Genomic DNA, 23,190 nt, shown 5'->3' on the forward strand with positions numbered 1-23,190 from the left:
GCAGGCGCATCCCTTTGAGGTAGTCACCGAGTGGAGTCAGCACCGCTACGCATGGGATATCCGGCGGGTGACCAGGTGGCTACCAAGCTGAGGCGCAAGGGCTACAGGCGGCGAGTGTTGCTGCTGCTGCTGCTGCGCATGGGCTATTAGAGGGTGCAGATGCGCATGGTCTACAGCAGGGCGCTGCTGCGCTTGGGCTCTAGACAGGTGCTATTATGCATGGGCTCCAGGCAGGCGCTGTTGTGCGTAGGCTACAACCGGGTATGGCTGTGCATACGGACTGCATCCAGTTGGGCAGCCAAGCAGGTGACCAGGTGGCTGAGCATGGGCTACTGCCAACAAAAAACGACTAGGCGACTGCATCTATGGGCTGCTGTCAGTCGGGCAGCTAGGCGGGTTTCAGGTAGAGGCTGCACGTGTGGAAGACCAAGTGGCTACGCATATGGGCTGTAGCTAGCAACAGGAGCCAGGCAGATGCAGGCAGGTTGCATGTGTGGAAGCAACCAACAGAGACATCTCAAGGCGACTGTTGGGTTGGACAGCACAACTCTATCTCTCTCTTGGAAGAAGGCGAGCTGAAGGAGGCACCGAGGGGCTAACAGCCAAGGGGTTTCTCTCTCTCTCTTCACAAGCAGGTTGTGTTTACGAGATTGGGATACAGAGGATCAAGCTACAGATGCACAGGATGATGTTCTTGGAAGAGATGTGTGTTGCTCTTCAACTTGGACTTATGTGTATTCAGAGATGGCTTGACACGTCCTCTATCTTTCTCTCTCTAGGTTTTTGGCACTGTGATTGGATGGTGCATATGTGGATTTTTCTCATGGAAACAGGACATTGGTTTTTCGAGAAGAAACAGGACTTTGGTATCGAGGATATAGGCCTATGGTTTATGGATACAGGTCTTTGGTTTCATGTGGAAAGCTCGTCTTTGGATTCATGTGAACATGTTCTAGTTTTCTCGAGGTTACATGCAAGCTGTGACTATAGGAAGGACATGTGGTTTGGTACAACCCTACTGCTGTTTGGGAAAGGGTTGTGGGATCCATGATAGAGATGGAGAAGACCTTTTCAAGCAGGGAGGTGTCGTACAGGTGTGCCTTCTCTATGGAATGCTTTGTTGTACTAGCGAGAGTTTTTATTTGGAAGTCCTAGGTGAAAGTTTCGAGGGATCCTATTGGTAAGGGATTCGACAAGTTGTACTTTGTACTCATATTTGATCAAGTAAAGAAATACCGCAAGGGGCGCCACTGCATTTTGGGGCCAATCAGTGTCCTTGTATAATTTGCAAGAGCACTCTAGCTCCCCCTGTTTGTTTTATTTTTTCAGGTTCCCATAGGTGATGAAGTGTTTTGTGTGCGAGTGTTTGTTTCACCGCCCGTTAGATTTCTGAAGGCCTGTTTCATGGTTCCATTGTCGGGATATCGTCGACTTTCTCAAGGAGGCAAGCCCATGGTTGGCACATCAAAAGCTTCAACATGAGGAAAGTGAAAAGGAAGTGCAGGATTACAAGTCTTTGCCTATATGAGGTGAAGAGCAAAAGCTAAAGATGAAGCTCAGGAGAAAAGACACCAAGGACAAGAAGTAGTCAACCAGGAACAAGAAGCAGTTGAAGTGTTATGGTGCAAAACATGGGTTAAAGGCTATGGCTTTCGACATCTTGAGTGGTATCTTCACGGAAGCTTCATGGGTTCGGAAGGCAGGTTCTTTCTATATTTAGCAGTGGTGATCTACTATGCTTCATCAGGGACTTGTGCTTACCACTTGGGTGGAGTGCAAGCGGGTTTTGGGTGCCTATGGATGTATCAGATGAGGCTCAGATGGAAATGGAGGAACTTGATGAGGTTCTTATTCCCGAATACTGGCACATACGGAAAGAAAGGTACAAGGTAAAGTTTCCTGTCGCTATCTTGTGAAGTTCAAGAACTGTTTATCACTGATGGATGCGAAGTGGATGGAGGAGGGTGACTTAGCAGATTCACATCAAGTATTGCAGCTTTATCTTGATGCCTTTGAGTTTGAGCCAACTCTTGCTACGGCTCATTCAGGTTCAGCAGAGCATAGGTTTGGAGCATTGCTTGATGCTCAAGAGGGAGGTAGCACCTCCGCTCCCTCATTACAGACAGGCTCCATTTTTCAACTAGAAGTCGCTTGGTGACATCTTTGTATTCACCCGAAGGTACTGAGGCTGACAGTACATTTGCTTATGGGACTTCTATGATATTGTGTACTAGTCGCATAAGATGATGCTATTTCTGGAGTTGGTTTCCTTTGGAATGGCATGGTTTGGTTTAGTTCAAAGTCTGCAGCAACCTGAGCTAACACTTCGAGACTCTATGAAGGGCATAAGTCTTGCGAGCAGTCCTAGAGTTGGTTTGGTTTGGTTCATATATGGATTGAACTCTATCTGTGCATGTATTTATACACTTTCTGAGGTATTATTGTATTCTGGTGCCATTGGATCCTGGTACCCTTGGGGATACATGGGTAATACTCTGGATGTGTCAGGATGAGATGCATGTATGTCGGTATGATATATCAAGTACTTTATTATGTTCATCATTGGGTGTGATTCCTCCATGAGACATATGTGGGAAGCACTTAGTGGATGTATAGTTTAGATGCATTGAGTGCATTCATATGCTCATGTTGTGCCATCAGTCGTGGGTCCTACAGGGATATCCATGGGTGTAAAGCTTGCGAGCAACCCTGAGGCTGTTATATTGGAGTAGGTAGAGCATCTTGAGGAGCATATTGTTTGCAAATGCATATATGTGTCATGCATATGTTTGTCATACGTAGAATGATGCATGGTTTTGTTTTTGGCTAACACAGGTTACGTGTTTCTGTGTTATTGAGTGCAATCGAGGACGCTTGCTATTTTTCAAGAGGGGGGTATGTTATGACCGGACAACAAGCAGGTGGGTCCGCGCACGGGCACGGGATGGACAGTGTGGATAGGCATCAGTTTGATGTGAAAAGGAAACTCATATTGGTGGCGAGCCCAAGTGTGAAAGGGGACAAAAAGGAACTTTAAAATTTATAAGGTTTTTAAACCTTTGATGATTTAAAAGCATTATTATTTTTGAAAGCATGCGTTTTTAATCTTGCTTTTGGCGTTTTTGAGAAAGCGCATATAAAGAGAAGGGTGGCGAGCTGAAGAGGTTGGTCGCCGTATGGATCATCAACATGTGGCGCATGGAGTAGCAGGGGCATCCCTTTGAGGTAGTCGCCGAGTGGAGTCAGCACCGCTAAGCATGGGATATCTGGCGAGTGACCAGGCGGCTACCAAATTGAGGCGCAAGGGCTACAGGCGGCGAGTGTTGCTGCTGCTGCTGCGCATGGGCTATTATAGGGTGCAGATGCACATGGTCTACAGTAGGACACTGCTGCGCCCGGGCTCCAGACAAGTGCTGTTATGCATGGGCTCCAGGCAGGCGCTGCTGCGCGTAGGCTACAACCGGGTATGGCTGCGCATACGGACTGCATCCAGTCGGGTAGCCAGGCAGGTGACCAGGTGGCTGAGCATGGGCTACTGCCAACAAAAAACGACCAGGCGACTGCATCTATGGGCTGCTGTCAATCGGGCAGCTAGGCGGGTTTCAGGTAGAGGCTGCACGTGTGGAAGACCAAGTGGCTACGCATATGGGCTGCAGCTAGCAACAGGAGCCAGGCAGATGCAGGCAGGTTGCATGTGTGGAAGCAACCAACAGAGACATCTCAAGGCGACTGTTGGGTTGGACAGCACAACTCTATCTCTCTCTTGGAAGAAGGCGAGCTGAAGGAGGCACCGAGGGGCTAACAGCCAAGGGGTTTCTCTCTCTCTCTTCACAAGCAGGTTGTGTTTACGAGATTGGGATACAGAGGATCAAGCTACAGATGCACAGGATGATGTTCTTGGAAGAGATGTGTGTTGCTCTTCAACTTGGACTTATGTGTATTCAGGGATGGCTTGACACGTCCTCTATCTTTCTCTCTCTAGGTTTTTGGCACCGTGATTGGATAGTGCATATGTGGATTTTTCTCATGGAAACAGGACATTGGTTTTTCGAGAAGAAATAGAACTTTGGTATCGAGGATCTAAGCCTATGGTTTATGGATACAAGTCTTTGGTTTATCAGATACAAGTCTTTGGTTTCATGTGGAAAGCTTGTCTTTGGATTCATGTGAATATGTTCTAGTTTTCTTGAGGTTACATGCAAGCTGTGACTATAGGAAGGACATGTACAACCCTATTGCTGTTTGGGAAAGGGTTGTGTGATCCAAGATAGAGATGGAGAAGACCTTTTCAAGCAGGGAGGTGTCGTACAGGTGTGCCTTCTCTATGGAATGCTTTGCTGTAATAGCGAGAGTTCTTATTTGGAAGTCCTGGGTGAAATACCGCAAGGCGCGCCATTGCGTTTTGGGGCCAATCGGTGTCCTTGTATTATTTGCAGAAGCACTCTAGCTCCCCCTGTTTGTTTTCTTTTTCCAGGTTCCCATAGGTGATGAAGTGTTTTGTGTGTGAGTGTGCCCCGCACTCCCCCCCTCCCTCCCCGCTCGCGGGGCCTTTCTCCCAACCCCTGCAAGGGCTCGCTAGAGCTCCTCACGCACTACCATCTTGTGTTGAGTGCACACAGCACCTCCGAGATCACGGACGTTCCAACAGGCAATCCACATGTCTAAGGGAAGAAGAAGTTGCAGGTTCTCGAAGACATCTCCTTGGTTTGGACAGGGAATAGCTGCAGTCCATCCAAGGGCGCAACCGCTTCAGGTGAGCCCAGCTGTGGGGAGACAAGAAAGTCCACTCGACACTCGCGTTGGCACCTGCCTCAGGGGTGAATCAAATTATTTTGTATGTAGATGAAGACCCCTCTCCTAGTGGCAAAGCTGAGGTGGACCTCGCAGGCCGATGTTGCGATTCGCGAAGGACTCAAGCTCCATCTGTGATGTCAACTAAGCCAGCTCAATAGCCTCCGAGATCGTGAGATCTCCCAAAAAGTGAGAGAAGTAGATAGCCTGGCTCATTAAGGTGCCCTCCACCGAGTTGCAGTCCCATTCGCGATCGGGAATCACACTCAAAGGTAAGGAAACAACTCTCGAGAGGGATGAGAGTGGTGGAGAACTACACACACTCAGGAACCACACTCAAAGGTAAGGAAAAAACTCTCGAGAGGGATGAGCCTGATGGAGAATTACACACACTTGGAGTGTTGCCACGACCTCCAGTAAATAATCGGCTTCTAAAGGGAGGCACTTGAAGAAGGCCTAGTCCGTTGGGAGTCCCATGATGCTAGGGGGAGCGCCCTTATACTCCAGGGAAGATGAAAACTGGGGAGGAGCATATGATTGTCTTCACTGGGTTGGAGAATTCTTGCAGGATCGATTTGGGGCTAGGGGGATTAGGGGGTATGGGCAGCTGGCTACCACTCCGCTGTGAAGGAGGAGAGGCGGGGGAGGGGGGGTGGAGCGGTAGAAGGCACCTTTTGAGGGGGAGTTGCAGACGAAGCTGCAGGAGGAGGGGGGGGGTGGGTGGGGGTGGAGAGGGTGGAGGGGTAGAAGGCACCTTTTGAGGGGGAGTTGCAGACGAAGCTGCAGGAGTGGGAGGGAGTGAGGTGACGGGGAGGACTCCACATTAGGTGCCTGTGGAGGAGGAGGGGTGAGGGGTGGGAATGTCCAGTAGCCTGGGGAGCGGGTACTGGACTTGCCGCTGTGTTAGTGGCCTGAGCCTGCTTTGGAAGATTCGTTGCCAAATCCCGGGGGATCCAGGGATAAATGCTCATAACGGCTTGAGTTGGAACTGTAACCTTGGGTGTCATATCCATAGGGGTATGGTCCCCACCACAGCAACCGCAACTGCGATGATGGTGCTTGTGAGGGGTCCGTCACTCTTGCCCATTGGGCTCTTGTTGTGCTTGACGGGGCTTTCCGCCTACGTGGTGGCTGTAGTGAATAAGCTGCGAGGAGGCAAGGTGGCTGGCATGGATAAGGCTGTTGGGTGGTGCTAGTCTCTAGAAGCTAGCCACGCATCAAGTTCTCCACTGTCCAAGGCTCTGACTGGAGCCTGAGACACCAGCAAACCGTGTCCGGAGAGAAGGCTTCTCTTCAATTGGTGAAGTACACATGGGAGCCTCGTAGTGAAAACGGGCTCAACACCGGGGCCTTTACAGCTAGGGAAGGTGATCAAACTTGAGCCAAACATAGCCGTTGTTGGGGAAGAGGATGTCCATGATGCACCCTTGCTCACTGATGCTCACTGATGAGCACAGTTGCAAGAGGTCTCGGATCTACCCACGGGATGGTCTGCTGCCAAAAACCTTGCAAATAAGCATGATGGCCTTGAGAGAGGCCATGGCAGAGGCAAGTAGCAAGAGGTGTGCTTTGGATAGGTGACAGCTGATGGCGGCCGTTGATGGAGCAGCTGCCATGGGAGTCCTCCAAAAAAATATATATATATGCCAAAGGGAGTCACACCCTGTTGAAGAAGCACGGGTGTATGCAAACCAACCAAAAAGCAAGGGTGGAAGCTGGCCCTCCGCCCTTCGGGCTGGCCTTTTTTTCCTTCCTTCTCCTTTCCACCCGCTTTCTTTCCACCCCCTCCCAGTGGTTCAATCCCTGACGGCAGGGGGGGTGGGTGAGGCGGGTGTAGGAGGGGCAGGACCGGGTGACAGAGGGGGGGCTGGCTGTGGGAGGCAGCAGGAGTTCCAAGGAGGGTTGAGGCTGGGGAAAGGGCAAAAAAGAGCGAGGGAGGGTGAAGCAGGGGAGGGCAGCACCCTCAGACTGGCTGAACGGGAGAGAAAGGCGGAGGTGGCCAGAGAAGTGGGAGAGGAGGAGAAGGCAGGAGAGCACAGGAAGGACCAGGTAGGTAGATGGATCGTGCACGGGATCTCTAAATTCGTTCCTCCAATTTGCTCCGAATAGAAGTCCTTTCATGATCATCCGGAAACTTAATGATGTGATCTTCAGACTGAAGTCACTGAGCCACTGAAAGATGCATCCAGTTTTTCAGTCCAGAAATCTCGTTGAGTACCATGGACCGGAGATGGTGACACAGCCAGATGAGAATGAGTGGAGTTGATGGATGATGGAGATCTTCAGGAAGTCTTGATATGTTTCTTCATCAGTTCAAGTGAGAATCTCGGTGAAAAGAACTTCAGTATTGGCTCAAATTCAAAGGTCATCATGTGCAGCAAGCTGTATTGGTTGATGAGAACAAGTTTGCAGACGAGTCTTGTCCAATAGTTGAGAATGTAAAACACCTCTGCCACCTGTGGTCCGTCAGGTGGTGGAGCTGCAGCTGAATGTTGACACAAAAAGAGGTAATTTGAAATTGTCTTATTTTTAGAGTATGAGCCCTGAGACGCACTTAGCCTAGAAAAATGGACAATCTAGAAGGAAAAAATCTACTTGATAAATTGAATTTTAATGTACTAAACTAGCAACTGGCATCATTTCAAGTTTACTGATGATAATTCAAGTTTACGAACAATTAGCAGAGGAGCATTAGTAGTTTGCAGTGCTTTTCTTAGATGTGCTAGTTCACTAGTCATTTAAATTTTGATTTCTTTGTTGCAATAGACAGAGCTCATATGGGGGATTATGGCTTTATACAGATCAGTTGCAGGACAGGTACGCACCCCAGAGGGGGTCTCTACTTTGGTTCACTCCACTATAGGAGTGAAGCAAGGTTGCCCGTTATCTCCTTCACTGTTTGGTATGTATGTGGATGAGGCTTCTGACTACATTGAGAGATTGGGGGACAGAGGAGCCCAGCTAGCAGGTACATGGATCCCACTATTGTTATATGCTGATGATATTGTGTTGATCTCTGACTCTCCTGAGGGTATGCAGCGTCATCTGGATGCTTTACATGAGTTTGCACATGATAGTGGATTGTCTGTCAACCTTGGCAAAACCAAGGTTATGGTGTTTAACACCACGCCACAGTGGGTTAGGCGATCAGCTTCCACATTTACATATGGGCAGGAGATTGTGGAGTATACAGATGCATATACATATCTTGGGGTAGTATTCAGTGGGCCAGTGTTTTCGATGAGGAGAGCAGCAGAGACTAGATTGACTAGAGCACATGCAGCCCTGGGTGGTTTGGAGAGGATGTGTTCGCAGGTTCAGTTTCAGGAACCTCGAACGAAACTCTGGCTTTTTGACACTCTAGTGACATCAGCTATGCTTTATGGAGTGCAGATATGGGGACCTTCAGTGGGCCATCACAGCGCAGGCGGGTGGAGAGGTATGGAGAGGCCTTTGGTATCTATGATTGCTAGGCTTATTAGAGCCAAGGCTGTGGTACCTCATGAGATTATTCGAGCAGAGCTGGCGGCTGCCCCTTTGGTGATTGAGGCTCTTACGAGATCAGTCTCCTACATACATGGCTTGTGGGATCTCCCCCGAGACAGATATGCACGCCTCGCCCTGGAGTCCTCCCGACAGTTGGCTTTACAGGGAGACACGGCTTGTTGGTATGGACAGATGACATCTTGGTTCCAGGCACATGGTTTTAGCATGGACAGATTGCCTCCCTTCCAGTATTCTCTGGAGGCACCCTCTCTCACTCTTACACGGACAGAGATTACCAGACTCATCCGTCAGGATTTAGTTCAGCTGGACATTAGGAGGACATGGATACAGCCGACTGAGGAGCTGGGCACGAAGATGGCTTTCTACAGAGAGCATTTTCTTCAGCTCACAGCAGATGGTTTTGTGATCAGACCCAGTTACATGGATGTACACTTGTCTCATGCAGTACGATGTGCTATTGGTCAGATTCGTACATCCTCACACCAGCTTGAGATTGAGATTGGCCGATATAGAGGTATACCAGCTGAGGCCAGGATATGCCGAGTATGCCATGGGGAGCCAGAGACAGAGCTGCATTATATATGCCATTGTACTGCATACTATGAGATACGTGGTCGTTTCCACTGTTTATTCAGAGAGGGTTTTGGACCACTTTCCAGAGTCATGGGGTACCAGGACCAGAGGTGTTTGGGATTGTTCTTGCTTGAGCTGCGGAGACATAGAGATAGCCTGCTTAGGCGCACAGAGAGCCAGACTCAGAGGCACATTACAGACTTCTTTAGTCCCGCCATCACTGCGCCAGATGGACCACAGCAGCAGCAGGACATGGATACCGCCCACACCAGGGGTACACTGATTGATCGTGCGATTGAGCTTGGGTGGTCCAGACGCCCACGACTACGGAGGAGGGCATCCCAGCATAGACGGAGGTTGCAGCGGCAGATTCGGATTATTCTTGCGAGGCATGCGAGACACCCAGTCAGGGTGCTGACCACAGAGGATATTGAGGAGATCCGCCAGTGTCCGATGCGGCACATATTATGAGATGGAGGTACCTCCATAGTGTACCTTCCAGTTCCAGTTTCATTTTCTAGGTGCCAGTAGTATCATCTTTATTTTTCATTTTCTGGGGTTTTTTATCCAGACATTGTATCAGATCCACCATGATGTAACTTTTGGTCTCATAGGTCATTATGGCCTTTTGAAGACGTTAATATAACATTTCATTTCATTTCATTTTCTCTCTCTCTCTCTCTCTCTCTCTCTCTCTCTCTCTCACACACACACTTTTTTTTTTTGTAAAACTAGTTGAAAATGCATTATATCATGAATGTACAAAAGGGTTAGGCATCAGGAGGATGTCTAAACCCTATAACTCAAAAAACAGCAGTAAAAAAGTTCTATGCAAGAGCAGGGCAGTGCTCAAGAAAAGAGCCTATGCCCTATCTATCAGAAACAGTAAAAGAAAAGCTGAACACAAGAAACATCCAAATCTCCCTCATGCACGGCATCATATAAAGACTGCCGCAACGAGGCTCGGAAGAACTCATAAGGCTGCTGAAGGGGTGAATTCAGATATGTATAATTTCGCTGTAGCCAGAGGGTCCACAAGGCCCAATATCTGATCCAATGGAAGAAAAGAGAATACTGTGACAATGCAGCTGATAAGGTGCCAAACATCCAGAAAAACTTGTAGAATCTGTGTGCAGGAAATCTGAGAGATAAAAAATAGGAGATCTTGTCTAGAAGGATTCTGGAACATGAACAAGACCACAATAAATGAGGAACACTCTCAGTAGTATGATGACATCTTGGACAAAAAGGAGAGGCAATCCTTCTTTGAGCCAATTTCACTCCCACTGGAAAAATACCAACAATGCATCTCCAGAGAAAGAGTCTCTGTTTCACACACACACACACACAAACACACACACACCATTTGGTATTATGAAATTTTAACTAGCTCTTCCATTAATGATTGAATTTCAAGGAGTCTTCCTTGCTTTTCATTGTATATGATTGTAATCTCATACATACTTAGGTACATTTGTTCCCTTTTGCATGGGGTTTGTAGGCTACTGGGGGAGTGCCTGCCCACCTTCATTCAGGCATTCACCCATAAGAAAAAGGTCCACATCTCAAAACATAGCATAGGCAGATAGAAAGGTACTCACATTCATGTCGAAAGAACTTCCTTCTTCGTTTCTCTTTAGGGATCTGGTAACCACCTGCAAGTATACTTGTGATCAAGCAAGCTAGCTGTGACATGAGGTTGAGTGGCTCGGCTCCAGATACCATCAACTCCTTCAAGTTTCGAACAGTGTGCATAGTATCGGCAGACAAGGCGAAGTCCAATAATTCCACTAACTTATCATCAGGAATCAGACCCATCTGCAAAACCATTCACAATCTACATCAACTCTTTGAAGTGTTTATATTTTCTATATACCCCATCTAGGGTTGTTTATGCTGATGCATGTGGTTTGAGCTTGAATGTGGGTCCAAGCTATGCTTCCCATACTGGGGCTTCTAATCCTGAACTGAATGCATATGAGTGTAACATGTGCCTACCAGTAGTCGCGTTATGAAGCACACCTAAATATGTTGAGCAGAGGCAAGGAAGTTTTAGAAATATGTGTTTTACTAGAGACTATGCACACACTGTCTTGTCCATGTTTAACCATCAGCTCAATCTAGGGTGGAACCTAGGGGAGTGTGCATGGTAGGAGAGCTGACCTGACATACCAGCACTTCTTCTACAATTACTACATCTTTGGATGACATTGTGACCCCAAAAATAATGGATAATTGGGCATGGCATCAGGAAGGAGACAGCTGGTTTCTGAGAATTTTTATGGGCACCAATGGGACAGTCGCTTGTGTAAGAGGTTTACCTTCTCGTTTTAAAGGATTGCACATCAGGGCTTAGCTGCTGCTCAAGGCTTATGGTAGCACCAGCTGAGACCTAGAGCCTGAGCTAGAGAGATTATGGTACATACTTTGAGACGGCATGGGAGCAGCTGCAGGTGGTCCAATCAAACGCACCACATGACACCAGGTTGTCACATGACAACACTGGGAGATGGCACAGGAGCAGGTACTGGTGGACCATCATATGGAACACATCGGGTCAGGTTGTTACATGACACAAACGAGCTTACATAAGGCTGTAAAATAGGTACAATGCCCCAAGACTACAATGTAAAATAAGGTACAATGCCCCAAGACTACATCAAGCTAACATTTGGGTAGAAAGGCTTACTAACTCCTGAACCGTAGATAATGATACTTTTTGCCCTAGAAGGCTCAGCTGATCAAGCATCATCTCTGCATCTCGAAGCGATCCATCACACTTTGACGCAATTAACTTGATGGCCTCTGCATCTGCTTCCATACCCTCCTGCAGTGCGATCAACTGCAACCTTTTCATTATCTCACTCTCTTTAATCTTGGAGAAGAGAAACTTTTGACACCTTGAGACAACTACATGTGGAAGGTGCTCCAAACTGCTTGTTGAGAGGATGAACACGTTGTTTCTGGGGGATTCTTCCACAACTTTAAGGAAAGCATTCCAAGAATGGTTTGATAGAGTATGGCATTCGTTCACCATATACACAGTAGTGTGTGAGGAAGACCATGTAACATCATGCATTAGTGTCTTGATGCCTCTTATGCTATGCTTACCCCCTACATTGAACTCTTTAAATGTGGAAGTCTTTCTAGCTATACATTCTGTGCAAGAGCCACATGGCCTTTGCCCCTCTGAAGAAAGGCAGTTCAGTGCTGCTGCAAAGATCTTTGCACACAAGGTTTTCCCTGTGCCACGAGGGCCATGGAAGATGTACATGGGTGCAATCTTCCCTCTTGACAAGGCATTACAGAGGGCTTGTGTGATTAGGTTCTGTCCAACAATCTCGTGAAACGACTTTGGCTTGTACTTATGATACAGGCTATGGCGATTACTTTTGCTGCTGGAAGAAGCACCTCCTGCTCCCTCTAGCAATTGCCACCCTCGAGTCTCAGGGCTTATGTCAAAAGAATCTGTTTGATCCTTCCCCATTTGATCCTGAAATCCATGCTCACTTGGACTGCCACAGTTCAAAAGAGGGGAAGGTTCAAGCAAAGGAAGAGACTCTGAGTCTGTGTGGAAAGAGGTGTCAGAAGATTCGGACGTTGTGGCCGAGATGGATGCACCTAAAGAGCTTTGATGAGGCAAAGCCTTTCCCACCTTTTTGGTGATAGAATCTGATGATCCACAAGGGATGCTTATCCCCGCCGTCTTCAGTATACTTTTTCTACTGTGTATCCTAGACCAACTCCAAGGAGTTCCACACCCAGTCCTTGGAAGCTCAGAGATCTCAAGCTCATTGGTCGCTTCATATGTATTTGCAGCCAGCTGATCCATGAGCGGCGACATTTTCCTGTTCTGTTGGCTGCGGGAGGGTGTGATCAGCCCAGTATATAGCATTTCTCTCCCCTTCCGTGTTTGAAAAGCTGGCGAGTGCAGGTAAGCTCTCCTGACTCTGTGACCCTTCCCCTTTCTGAAGCTCCTGTTTCTTGGCTTTGATCCAGCTGTTAACTCAAAGCCAAATGGTGATCTTCCTTTTCCTTGCTCAAATCTCCCCTCTGCCCCCTCAACTTTGCTTGCGGTAATAGTCTCCTTTCTAGGCCTCACTTGACTGCTGCTACCCAGCACCTGAGTAGTGGTGGCAGTCGATAATGGCAAGCTTTTGTATCCTTCCTGCCTTTCAATCTCACATGCCTTAAGCACACATACGGCATGTGATGGCCCTGTCATTGTGTCTGCGGTGCCTCCATCTCCTTTGTACTCAGACACAATCCCTAGGTTGCATGCTTTGCCTTGTTTCCTATGATGATATGGGGTGTGTATAGCTCCAAGCTGCTTGCCATCTCCATGACTACTGTCAATCAAACGCTTGCTCTGGTGTTGTTTACGTCCCTTCAGGCTAGCGTGGTTGGAACCCTCTGTAGCTGTATTTCCATCAAGGTTATCTGCCATGGAGACAAATTTTTCCAAAGCTGTAGAGCCATCAGCAGCCATAGAAACAAATCTTTGCAAAGCTCCATCGGCTTGAGCTGATACTTGATGCGCAAACTCATCATCATTCCTGGTCTCTTTGTCTAGCTTGTTTAAAAGAGATCCTACATTGATGGACTTCCACGAAGGGCTTGTGGAGGGATCCTGTAAGGAACGGGACTTCTTCAAGGCAGACAACTCCCTTACCAAAACAAACTCGGGAGGAAACTGCAATTCTAGCTTCTTCATTTTAGAGGTATGCATGTGCAATTGATGCTTGATTTGTGTTGCCTACTTGGAGATGTCGATGCAAGGAAAGCAGATGACCATGCCTCCACTTCTGAATATTCAGAGACGTGTGTCAGTGGGGGAGATTGAGGGCAACACAGGTTTAGCATTTCTTGTATGTAGATAGAGTGATGGAGGGCTGACAAAGCAGCCAATTTCCCTACTTGGCAGTCTATGATTGGATTAATTAAGCTGGTACTGTATAATCAAGAGAATGCGTGTTTGCTAAGGACGGTGGCGGCACCCTGTGCAGGCTACTTGAATTTTACTGTATAACACGGTATTACTCTTGATTCTTGAAGGCTGAAGAGAGCGTTTTCGGACGCCCAAAATCTTTTTCGCTTCAGTCAGCGAGTGTATTGGGATCCGTGTAATCAACAGAGTAGCAGTGAACGGCATTTAAGTATATTTAATTCTGAACAGGTTACAGACATCCGGAAATTGACAATGCCGGTAGTACGGTAAGGCAGGGCTGCAATTTGCAACTCCGTACACGTACTTGTCTTGTCAACCCAAATTTTTAAAAGTGGGAATTTTCTTTTGTGATGGCTTTGAAAATCGTAACCCTTCTCTTCAAAATGTTTTTCCTATATTTTCAAATTATTTTTAAGGACGTTATTTTTTTTCTTTTTGGTCCGCTCCAAAGTGGCCCGCCGTACTCATGACGTGGAACGGGTTGGACTCTTCTGCCACGTCGGAGCTCCGCGAAGTCTGTGCAGCCACGATCGCGACAGGATGCCACGTGGGAAATATACGGGAATTCGAGTGACGTGGGTAGCCAACTCGTCAGCGTCAGTGTTCATTTTTTACAACCGGTTTTTACTATGCTAAGGTTTTTTAATTAGATGAATAATTCAAAACCTTTTTTTCTTAAAAAAAATTAACTTAGTATCAACCATTTTTTAAAGTTAATTTCCAATATCTACCATTCGCTTTGCATTTCAAAACGTAAACAATCAAAAAGTTTGCATTTCAAAAAGTAAACATTCAAAAAGTTTATATGACAAATATAAACAACCAAAGAGTCGTTTATTAATATCAAAATTTCACTCATACAAAAGTAAACTTCTCGAACTTCTCGCTCATACAAAGGCACTTATTTGACATCCTTTAAAGTTAAGGCTGCATAGAGTGGTTAAACTACTATGGTCCATGGATAAGCAAAAAGATAACATTTTTCCATGATAGCTTTCGATAGGCAAAGTAAAGTAACAATGTCCATAGGATATGCTAAAAAGCATATTTATATATATACTAAAAAGCATATATACCATGGATACAAAATTTTAGGAAAGATTAAAATACTATGTGAAACATATTGTGATACTCCATCAATTGACTCTTCAATATTTGCACAAAGATTTAAAAATTAATGCATTATATTATATGTTAGTGTAAGATTATAAGATCATTTTACATTACCTTGTTCAACAATCAATGGTCAAAAAGGATTTGATTTTCTTCCAACTTCATGGTCAAAAAACCGAAATCCTGCATAAAGAAAAAAGTAAGAATATACAAATATTGTCAAAAAAAACCAATGTTAATCTTGCTCCAATAATACTCACTAGTATTGTGTAGTTCCATAGATATGCCTTGATGTTTTACAAGCATTCCTCCATGCCTCCATAGCCTCAACAATATCAAAATCTTCCACATCTGGACCCTCAATTGATATATGCAACAATGATTCCAAACTTCTTGTCTCAAGTTTGTTTCTTAAACGTGTTTTGATGTTATTTGTGTAGAAAAACCCCTTTCACAAATTGTCGTACTGGAGCACTGGATCATGGCAATTTGACTCAAGCACAATAAGTTTGCATATTTTTCCTTAAGCAAAGTATTCCAACTTATGCGTGTCCAAGTTTCATGCAAAGGGAGATTTTTCCAATCCAAAGCTGCTTGCACTTTGAACACTTGAAATTCTTTCTTTATGCATCTCTCATCCAAAGGTTTACACACATTTCCCATTAATTGTCTCTTTTGGTCGTGCATAAAAGTCAACCCACGCATTCATTTCTTCAACCCCATATGCTTTCAAAAGCTTCCCACTTGGGAATGAAGATGGACATAAAATCTTCAAGTTGGCCAAGACCTCATTGTCCACAAATCTTTGCTTTAAGGAATCCATCAACAATGTGCAATACTCTTTTTGAAACCCTATTGCAATTACAAGGTCAGAACCTATGGCACACCTCTCGATTTTAACTCCTCTGAAATGATCACCTTTGATGGATGCTCTAAGTGCCGCAAGTTAACCATTCTTTGATCCACATTCAGAGATCAAGGGAAAACCCTTGCTACAGTTGCCATGTATTCATGTCAATCAAAGGATCCACAATGAATTCGAGATCCATATAGCACCAATTGTTGCAGTTACCAAACTAGAAACTGCTGTGACATCAACAAAATCATTTTGAAAAGCAAGACTCAAATGTGTAACATGCTCCAGCAAGTCGCAAAGAAAGTGTAAACAATATATGAACTCAAATGTGCGTACTCTCTGAAAACGAGCAAAGTTCTCAACCTTGAGAAATTCTAGCAAAGGCTCCAAAACCTCAATTGTAGTACACATCACCCTATGCCAACTTAGCCAACGAACTTTATGAATGTCCTTCATATGCAATGTAGGACAATCAAACTCTTCTTCCAATTTGACTACTTTGGCAATACGAGTGGGACTTTTTTTAAAGAATGAGCTAACATCATTCAAAGTTGCATCAATTTTACGAGCATAATCACTATGCTTTGTTGCATCTCCTGCACATAAATGGGTTCTATGTGCTACACAATGGATAGACGTGAGATATGGACTTGATTTCTTTAAAAGTGTTGCAAGGCCATTATCTTTACCAACCATGACAGACGCCCCGTTTGACCCAAAGCTAACAAATTTTGACACATCTATTTCGTGCAGTTTGAAGAAAGCATCCAACAAAGCATACAATCCTTTGGCTGTTTTATCTTCAACCTCCAATAAACACAGAAAAGATGCATGTGGTTCATGACAATACATATAGCTACCATAAACTATCAAGTGCTCTACATCTGAAATATCTGTAGACTCATCCACATAGATACCAAACACAAGGCTTTGCTTCAGTCTGTAAATTATTTCCTTTTTTATAGAATTTGCCATAAAACCAACAAAAACTACATCAGCCTTATCATTGTTATAAAGTTGCTCTGGCACACTAGGAGCCCCACAACATCGAACCAATTCTAACAAGTACGGGTGCTTCAAAAAAGCAATGTCATGCTTTGCCAAGAAATATGCAACTCGAAAAACACATGCAGCACTGTCTTCAACATTCCTCATTTATTTTGTCATACCTTCTTCCAAGGCTTTTTGAGCATGTACTTGAGCATATGCAGCAAACTTATGTGTTCTAGGATCAGCATGTTGTTTAATGGCACTCAATTATGCATTGATTGAATCAGTAGTCCTATATTCACTCTTGCTATTTTTTTGCTTTTGACAAATAGTGCAAAACACTCTTCCACTTTGTCTATCAAAATAAACCCACTCAAAAACAACCCCCCGTGCTTCTATCCAACTTCTCCTTGCTTTTCGGATTCTAGTTCCCTCTTATGCACTCACATTTTCATTAATCTCTTCTTCCACTTCATCAGTATCAACACTACCCACACTTTTTTTACGTTTGAATGAAAGCTTAGGGGTTTTTGTGAACCCAGCATTAAGGAGTGTTTTCTGTTTACCATGCATGATTCCTCACCAATATTCAAGTTCCAAAAATATTCCAATATTCAGCTGCTAAGTATCATCAAACCTTCCCTCTTACCCGTAAGTATCATAAAAAATTCCCATAACAACATCAAAGTCTTGCACATTACATACATCTATCAGAATCCACAATCTACAAAAGGCATGTACACAACACACACATTACCAACGTTATCAACAATCATGCATCAAGATACCATGTGGATCATAAAGACAAAAAGAAAAATTCTTGCCATCCATAACCATTGCGGCGCTAGCCTCGATCAACCATTGCGGCGCTAGCCTCGATCCACCACGAATACCATTTCATTTTGAAATGCTGCAAAAGAAACTAAAATGATTTAGCAAACCCAAGGTAAATCTCTGTAGTTAAGGAAACCCACCATGAGTCAAAGCTCGCTAATTAAAAGATAAATAACCCATCATCCATGGGCCATGACTCAAATGAACTGGCACATGCCTCAGCAAACATGGATTGATGTAGCATGTGTAAGCATCATCTCTAGAGTCTACGCTCATTTGTAGTAGAGATGGGTGCAAGTGCAACTCACTGCCATACCCCACAGCCACAACAGATTGCGTGCTTTTTCTCCCCTTTGGAGGACACATAGGTGACGGAAACGATGCTGGTGCAGAGAGGGCTGGCCGTTTGGCAGCCTTGTAGAGGCGAGTGGCAGACATTGCATGCTTTTTCTCCCCTTTAGAAGATAGTGGACACCTAGGTGACAGACACGATGGGGGCGGACAATATACACGTAAGTAGTAGAATTATATATTATATATTATATACAATATATTATATACCTGTACAATGTAACCTTGAGTTCTTGCCCAACATGGTGGCGCTCGGCGGAGAGGCTAGCGGCTAGCCGCTCTTGAGTCTCAGAGATAGACTCCAAAGGGGCTGGCATTTGGGTGGCGGACATGCTAGACACACTCAGAGATAGCGCTAGAGCACGCTGCAGAACAATGTTCACGCTAGAGCACGGTGCAAAACATTCTGTTCTTGCTGGAGTTGTTTCTGGCCCGTTGGGATGCAGACTCACAGAGGGTAAGTAGTAAAATCACAATATATTATATATAATATATTATATACCTTGAGGCTTGAGTTCTTGCCCAACGTGGTGGCGCCAGGCCGAGAGGCTAGCGACTAGTCGCTCTCAAGTCTCAGAGAGAGACTCCAAAGGGCCAAGGGGCTAGCTGAGCATGCAGTGTGCCAGCGTCTGAGAGAGAGTCTCGGGCCTCGGCAGCGTCTCAGTCTTTAGAGAGAGTCTCTCCACGATGCGCGAATGGAGTTGGCGTTGGGACGCAGACTCCAACGATATAGGCAACAAACTCCAGAGAGAAAGACTAAAGTATGAAGTCGTCGAAGGCTGCAGAGCCCAGGCATTGGGTTCCTTTAAAAAGAGTAATTTTTTATTTTCAAAGGGAAAAAAATACTAATTTTCGTTGTCTTAACAATTAAACTCAATAAAACTGATGCAAGTGAAATTAAGGAGGACTGGTGACTGTACATTGGCAGTGGGTGACGGTTGGGCAGTGGGCAGGGCACTATGAAAACCATTTGAAAATTAACATTATTAATTAACAAGTTACAAAGGCTTTAAAAATTAAGGCATTATAATTTATGCATACTATCAACTAAAAGTAATGTAAGTGAACACATTTGTCATTAACTAATTCACTATTAACAAAGGCTTTATTAATTTACTATTAACTAATTAGTAAGTTAATAATTACTAATTATTAAGAACTATTACTAATTTATTAATTATTAATTAATATTAAAAAATATATTTAGTATCGATTCAAAAATTGTAAGAATTATATTAACAATTTAAAACTCTTTGAAGCTTGAATATTTAACATTTTTTAAATGTTAAAAATTTTAAATAAAGGTCAAATAATTATATACCTCTAAAAATTACAATTCATCAAAACCTTCTAATTTTATTTTTTCAGGATAAATCTCAATTTCAACAATTCACATTACACTAAACCCAGGTTCTTCGTGAACACTGGTCAACGTGATCTTAGTGATGCTTTACTGGCGGCCATGAACGACACCGTCAGCGTGACACAACAGCACGTCATCCAACACTAAAATTTTAGGACAATTCTAATTCTAACTTTGGAATGGAAAAAAATAAATAAAAATCGCCATAGTTGTTTCCACTGCTGGTGGTGTGCTCATCTTTGGCTTCGAGAGCTTCCATGCTTGGGTCTGCAAGGTGAGACAAATGGCGGAGGAAGGCAGCCATTGGATAAAGAGGGGTTCTCAAATCCTACAAATATATTTTCATTAAATCCATCATGATTGTTTCGGAGGATTTTCACAGCGTAGGATTACAAACTAGGTACGCCACAAGCATCAAAATATGTGCCCCTCACGGCGAGTTGGGGGCGGCAACAATGTGCACTCTTGAGCCTTGGGGAAAAGCTTAAGTTTTTGACCTTTCAAATCCCACGAATCTCTATCGAGCGTCATGCAGCATGCTTGTTTTGGAGCGAAATTTTGGTAAAATACTTGATATCTCTATATTATCTTAAGGAAGAGTTTCACAAAGCTTCCACGATATCTCTATATTATCTTAAGGAAGAGTTTCACAAAGCTTCCACGTGGCAAGAATTTGGACGTTTGGGGAAGGGGAGGAGGAGATTTGGGTAGAGTTTGAATTTGGAGTCTCAAAAGAGGTGTGAAGCACAGGTTGCCCACTAGTTTTTTTAAATGCCCGTCAAAAATTACACTAAAATAAAAAAAAACCTTACTATATTTTACTAAGCCTGTCAAATTTAAAGGGCAAGGGTGCCCATCAAAAATCAAGCCTAATTTTTTTTGTGTGTGTGTGTGTGTATGTGTGTGTGTGTGTCTCTCTCTCTCACACACACACACTTTTGTATTCATGGTGGTGAGACCGTTAATTTAGCCCTCACCTTTAATGCAACATTCATTGACGCATTCCTACGTAAGTAAATTTGATGAATTTTTTTACTATGCCAAGCTCGGCATAGTTAGAATTGAGATGGCCAAGTTGCATTTAGTGCAACTCGCTAAGTTACATTCAAATTGTGTTCGTGGGAAATGGTTTAAGATATCTGTCTCTTCCTCATCTGATGCAAATTCTTGCATCTCTCTCTCTCTCTCTCTCTCTCTCTCTCTCTCTCTCTCTCTCTCTCTCTCTCTCTCTCTCTCTCTCGTCTTAGTACATTCCACCATTGCAGCTTTTTGCTCCAAACCCCTTATCTCCTTTCTTTTTGAAGTCCTAATCAACATCTTTGTCTATCTTTCTCTCCCCCTGTCTTACGCAACGCGTGTAATTGTGCTCTGAGCCATCTATGTCTCAGAGGTGTATGCATGTATGAGCCTTGATCGGGGAAAGAGGAACAACACAAGTGAGGGCTGTAGCCACACGTTGAGGGCAAAGTAATTGGCAAGGAAAAGAGGGGAGGGGTTCTCTCTCTCTCTCTCTCTCTCTCTCTCTCTCTCTCTCTCTATATATATATATATATATATATATATTCTTCTAGACACACACACTCACACTCACTCACATTAAGGTGGGCTTCACAAGCATGACTAAGTAATGACAATGGGCATCCGTAGGGGTGGGAGGGAGGCGGTAAATGTGTAGTAGGGAGGACAACGACAAGTAACTCTACAACAATTGGTGGAGGTTTTTTTTTAGTGGGTAGGGGGGGAGGGGATGTAGCCTGAGATTACATGCATTAATTGGTGGAGGTTTTTTTTTTAGTGGGTAGGGGGGGAGGGGATGTAGCTTGAGATTACATGCATTAATTGAATTGCCCTTTAGGATTAGATCTAAGATTTGGGTGAAAATGAATATGCACATATCACATTTTAGTGGCAAAAAAATAACTAAACCTTAAGCAATGCATATGATAGTAAGTAATAACTAAACCTTAAGCAATGCATATAATTGTAAGTAATCATAATTTGTGATTAATTTTTATAACGATGAATTTGATCGTGTGTCACACTAAAGGTAGAGTCTGGTACAAAGATAACACCCATCATTGATGAGTGAGCATACCTTACAACTCTATAGAATTATTAGAGTGTATAAATGAAGAATACGATTCAAAGGTAACACTAACCATACTTGAATGAGTCAACGTTGACCATATAACCCCTCAAAATCATAGGGGTTATAAATTATATAAACACCCATGAGTATGTAGGTTGGTGGTGATGCCTAGGTTTGAATCCCACCCACCAACCTACATCTTGTTGGATATCAATGTTCCACCCTCATATTGTATTGTCTAGGCATCGGCTAGCTCATATTTGTATGGCCCCCATTATGAGGAGTAGCCATGGTTGAGTAGCCCGGGCCTCCCACATCCATGTATCCACATGGGAAGGTGGCCTAGGAGGCAAAATGGTTTAGAGACAACTGGGATTAGATTTGGTACACTTCCAAATCAGCTACATGTTACACTACTCATAATGGTCTACACATGGAGTAGGTAGACTTTACTCTTGGACACCCTGTCCCATATTGAGGGCCCTAAACGGGGCTCAAGATGAGCTCGGATGACCGCTGGGAGTTGGGAAATCTGCTATGCGATTTTTAGTACATCTTTATAGGCCAAGTCTACACCGTAGATGGTGGCACTGTTTTACATCACCTTAGTCACTGCCATAGACCGCCACCATAGCCAAGAGGGGAAAGAGCTCATGGTCACCACCCAACCATAGAGGAATGTGTGTAAGTATCCACATTGCCAACTCATATAATGGCATGCCTTCTCCTCACACTAGCCCGACTGCCCACGGTCCTCTGACCCGGGTGCCTCACCCCTAAACCCTGGACACACTCACCACATGCAATCCGGTGTGTGGACTCCAGTCGAGCTCCACCACCGCTACGGGCAACTTATGCATGTTGCTATATACAAGCTACATGACACACTGACTATGATTGCGGATCTACACGGTTATGTCACAGCCATCCTACGTATATAGGCATATATAGATACATGGCCAGCCTCTTCTCCTAATAATTCATCAGTCACATCACTGTGAATTTACTCCCTAGCTTTTAATAGCATACAACAACCTCCGTCTTAACAGATTCAGATCAACGATCGAAACTCCCTTCATCATCGGAGCACACGGATGTGGGGATTTGTCATCTATTGTATCACTTTAATAATACAATATTATTCTCTATCTTTGTTATTATGCAATTTGAGTTTTCTTGTTTTGTGTTGTGAAAGATCCTACTTCTTCTCTTGTATATACCACACGTATTCTCATACACATATGCGGGGTTATTGCCTATAAGTAAATAAATGCACGCACTCTTGAAAAAAAAAAGAAATTGTATAATTAGTAGTCAATAAAAGTACAAATGTGAATTATTTTCTTTTTGTAGTACTTTGTGTCATATTAAATTAGTACAAGTAAACCTCTTTGGAAAATGAATAACATGCGTTGTGTTGTGCTCTTCTAATATAGTTCTCCATGTCAATAGGTAAACACATGCTGCAAGAGAAAAGCATTATTAGTGTAATTCCTTTAACTAAAAATAAAGTGCTTTCCATTTAACCTTGAAAGTCCCCTCATCTTCCTTCATCAATTCCACCTCCCTGACCTCTCCTTTGTCCAGCACTACGTGTCCCCTTGTCGCCTTTGATCTAACAACTTTTGCCACATGGACCACTCGCTCTCTAGCATTTTACAGACCTAGCTGAAACTATCATAGCTTCCTCCCCTCTAGTGCTTCTTCACGAACTTGGTAGTTGAGATTATCATAGCTTCCTCACCTCTCATGCTTCATGAACCTGGTTGATACTA

General features: G+C 44.3%; 2 protein-coding genes across 4 annotated transcripts in view; both read right to left on the reverse strand.

Annotated features, from left to right (window-relative positions):
- LOC147642405 (protein STICHEL-like 1) overlaps positions 1-14,168 on the reverse strand; it is a 38,537-nt gene extending 24,369 nt beyond the window's left edge. For 2 of the 3 annotated variants that reach the window (XM_086806175.1, XM_086806164.1), the window contains exons 1-2: positions 11,561-14,168; positions 10,473-10,689 (exon numbers count right to left, since the gene is read on the reverse strand). In XM_086806175.1, the coding sequence (XP_086662301.1) occupies positions 10,473-10,689; positions 11,561-13,600 (2,257 nt within the window). In that variant the 5' untranslated portion in view covers positions 13,601-14,168. The remainder of the gene's footprint in view (positions 1-10,472; positions 10,690-11,560) is intronic. The other variant, XM_086806185.1, reaches the window with a different exon arrangement.
- Positions 14,169-15,950: 1,782 nt separating this feature from the next.
- Positions 15,951-16,943, reverse strand: LOC147642406 (uncharacterized). The gene has a single exon (XM_086808595.1). It carries the CDS (start codon positions 16,941-16,943, stop codon positions 15,951-15,953), a length of 993 nt encoding a protein of 330 aa, XP_086664721.1.
- Positions 16,944-23,190: the final 6,247 nt, after the last annotated feature.

Source organism: Cibotium barometz, chromosome 1, assembly GCF_041138505.1.
Source record: "Cibotium barometz isolate CiBa-2024 chromosome 1, ASM4113850v1, whole genome shotgun sequence".
NCBI classification, from domain to species: Eukaryota; Viridiplantae; Streptophyta; class Polypodiopsida; order Cyatheales; family Cibotiaceae; genus Cibotium; species Cibotium barometz.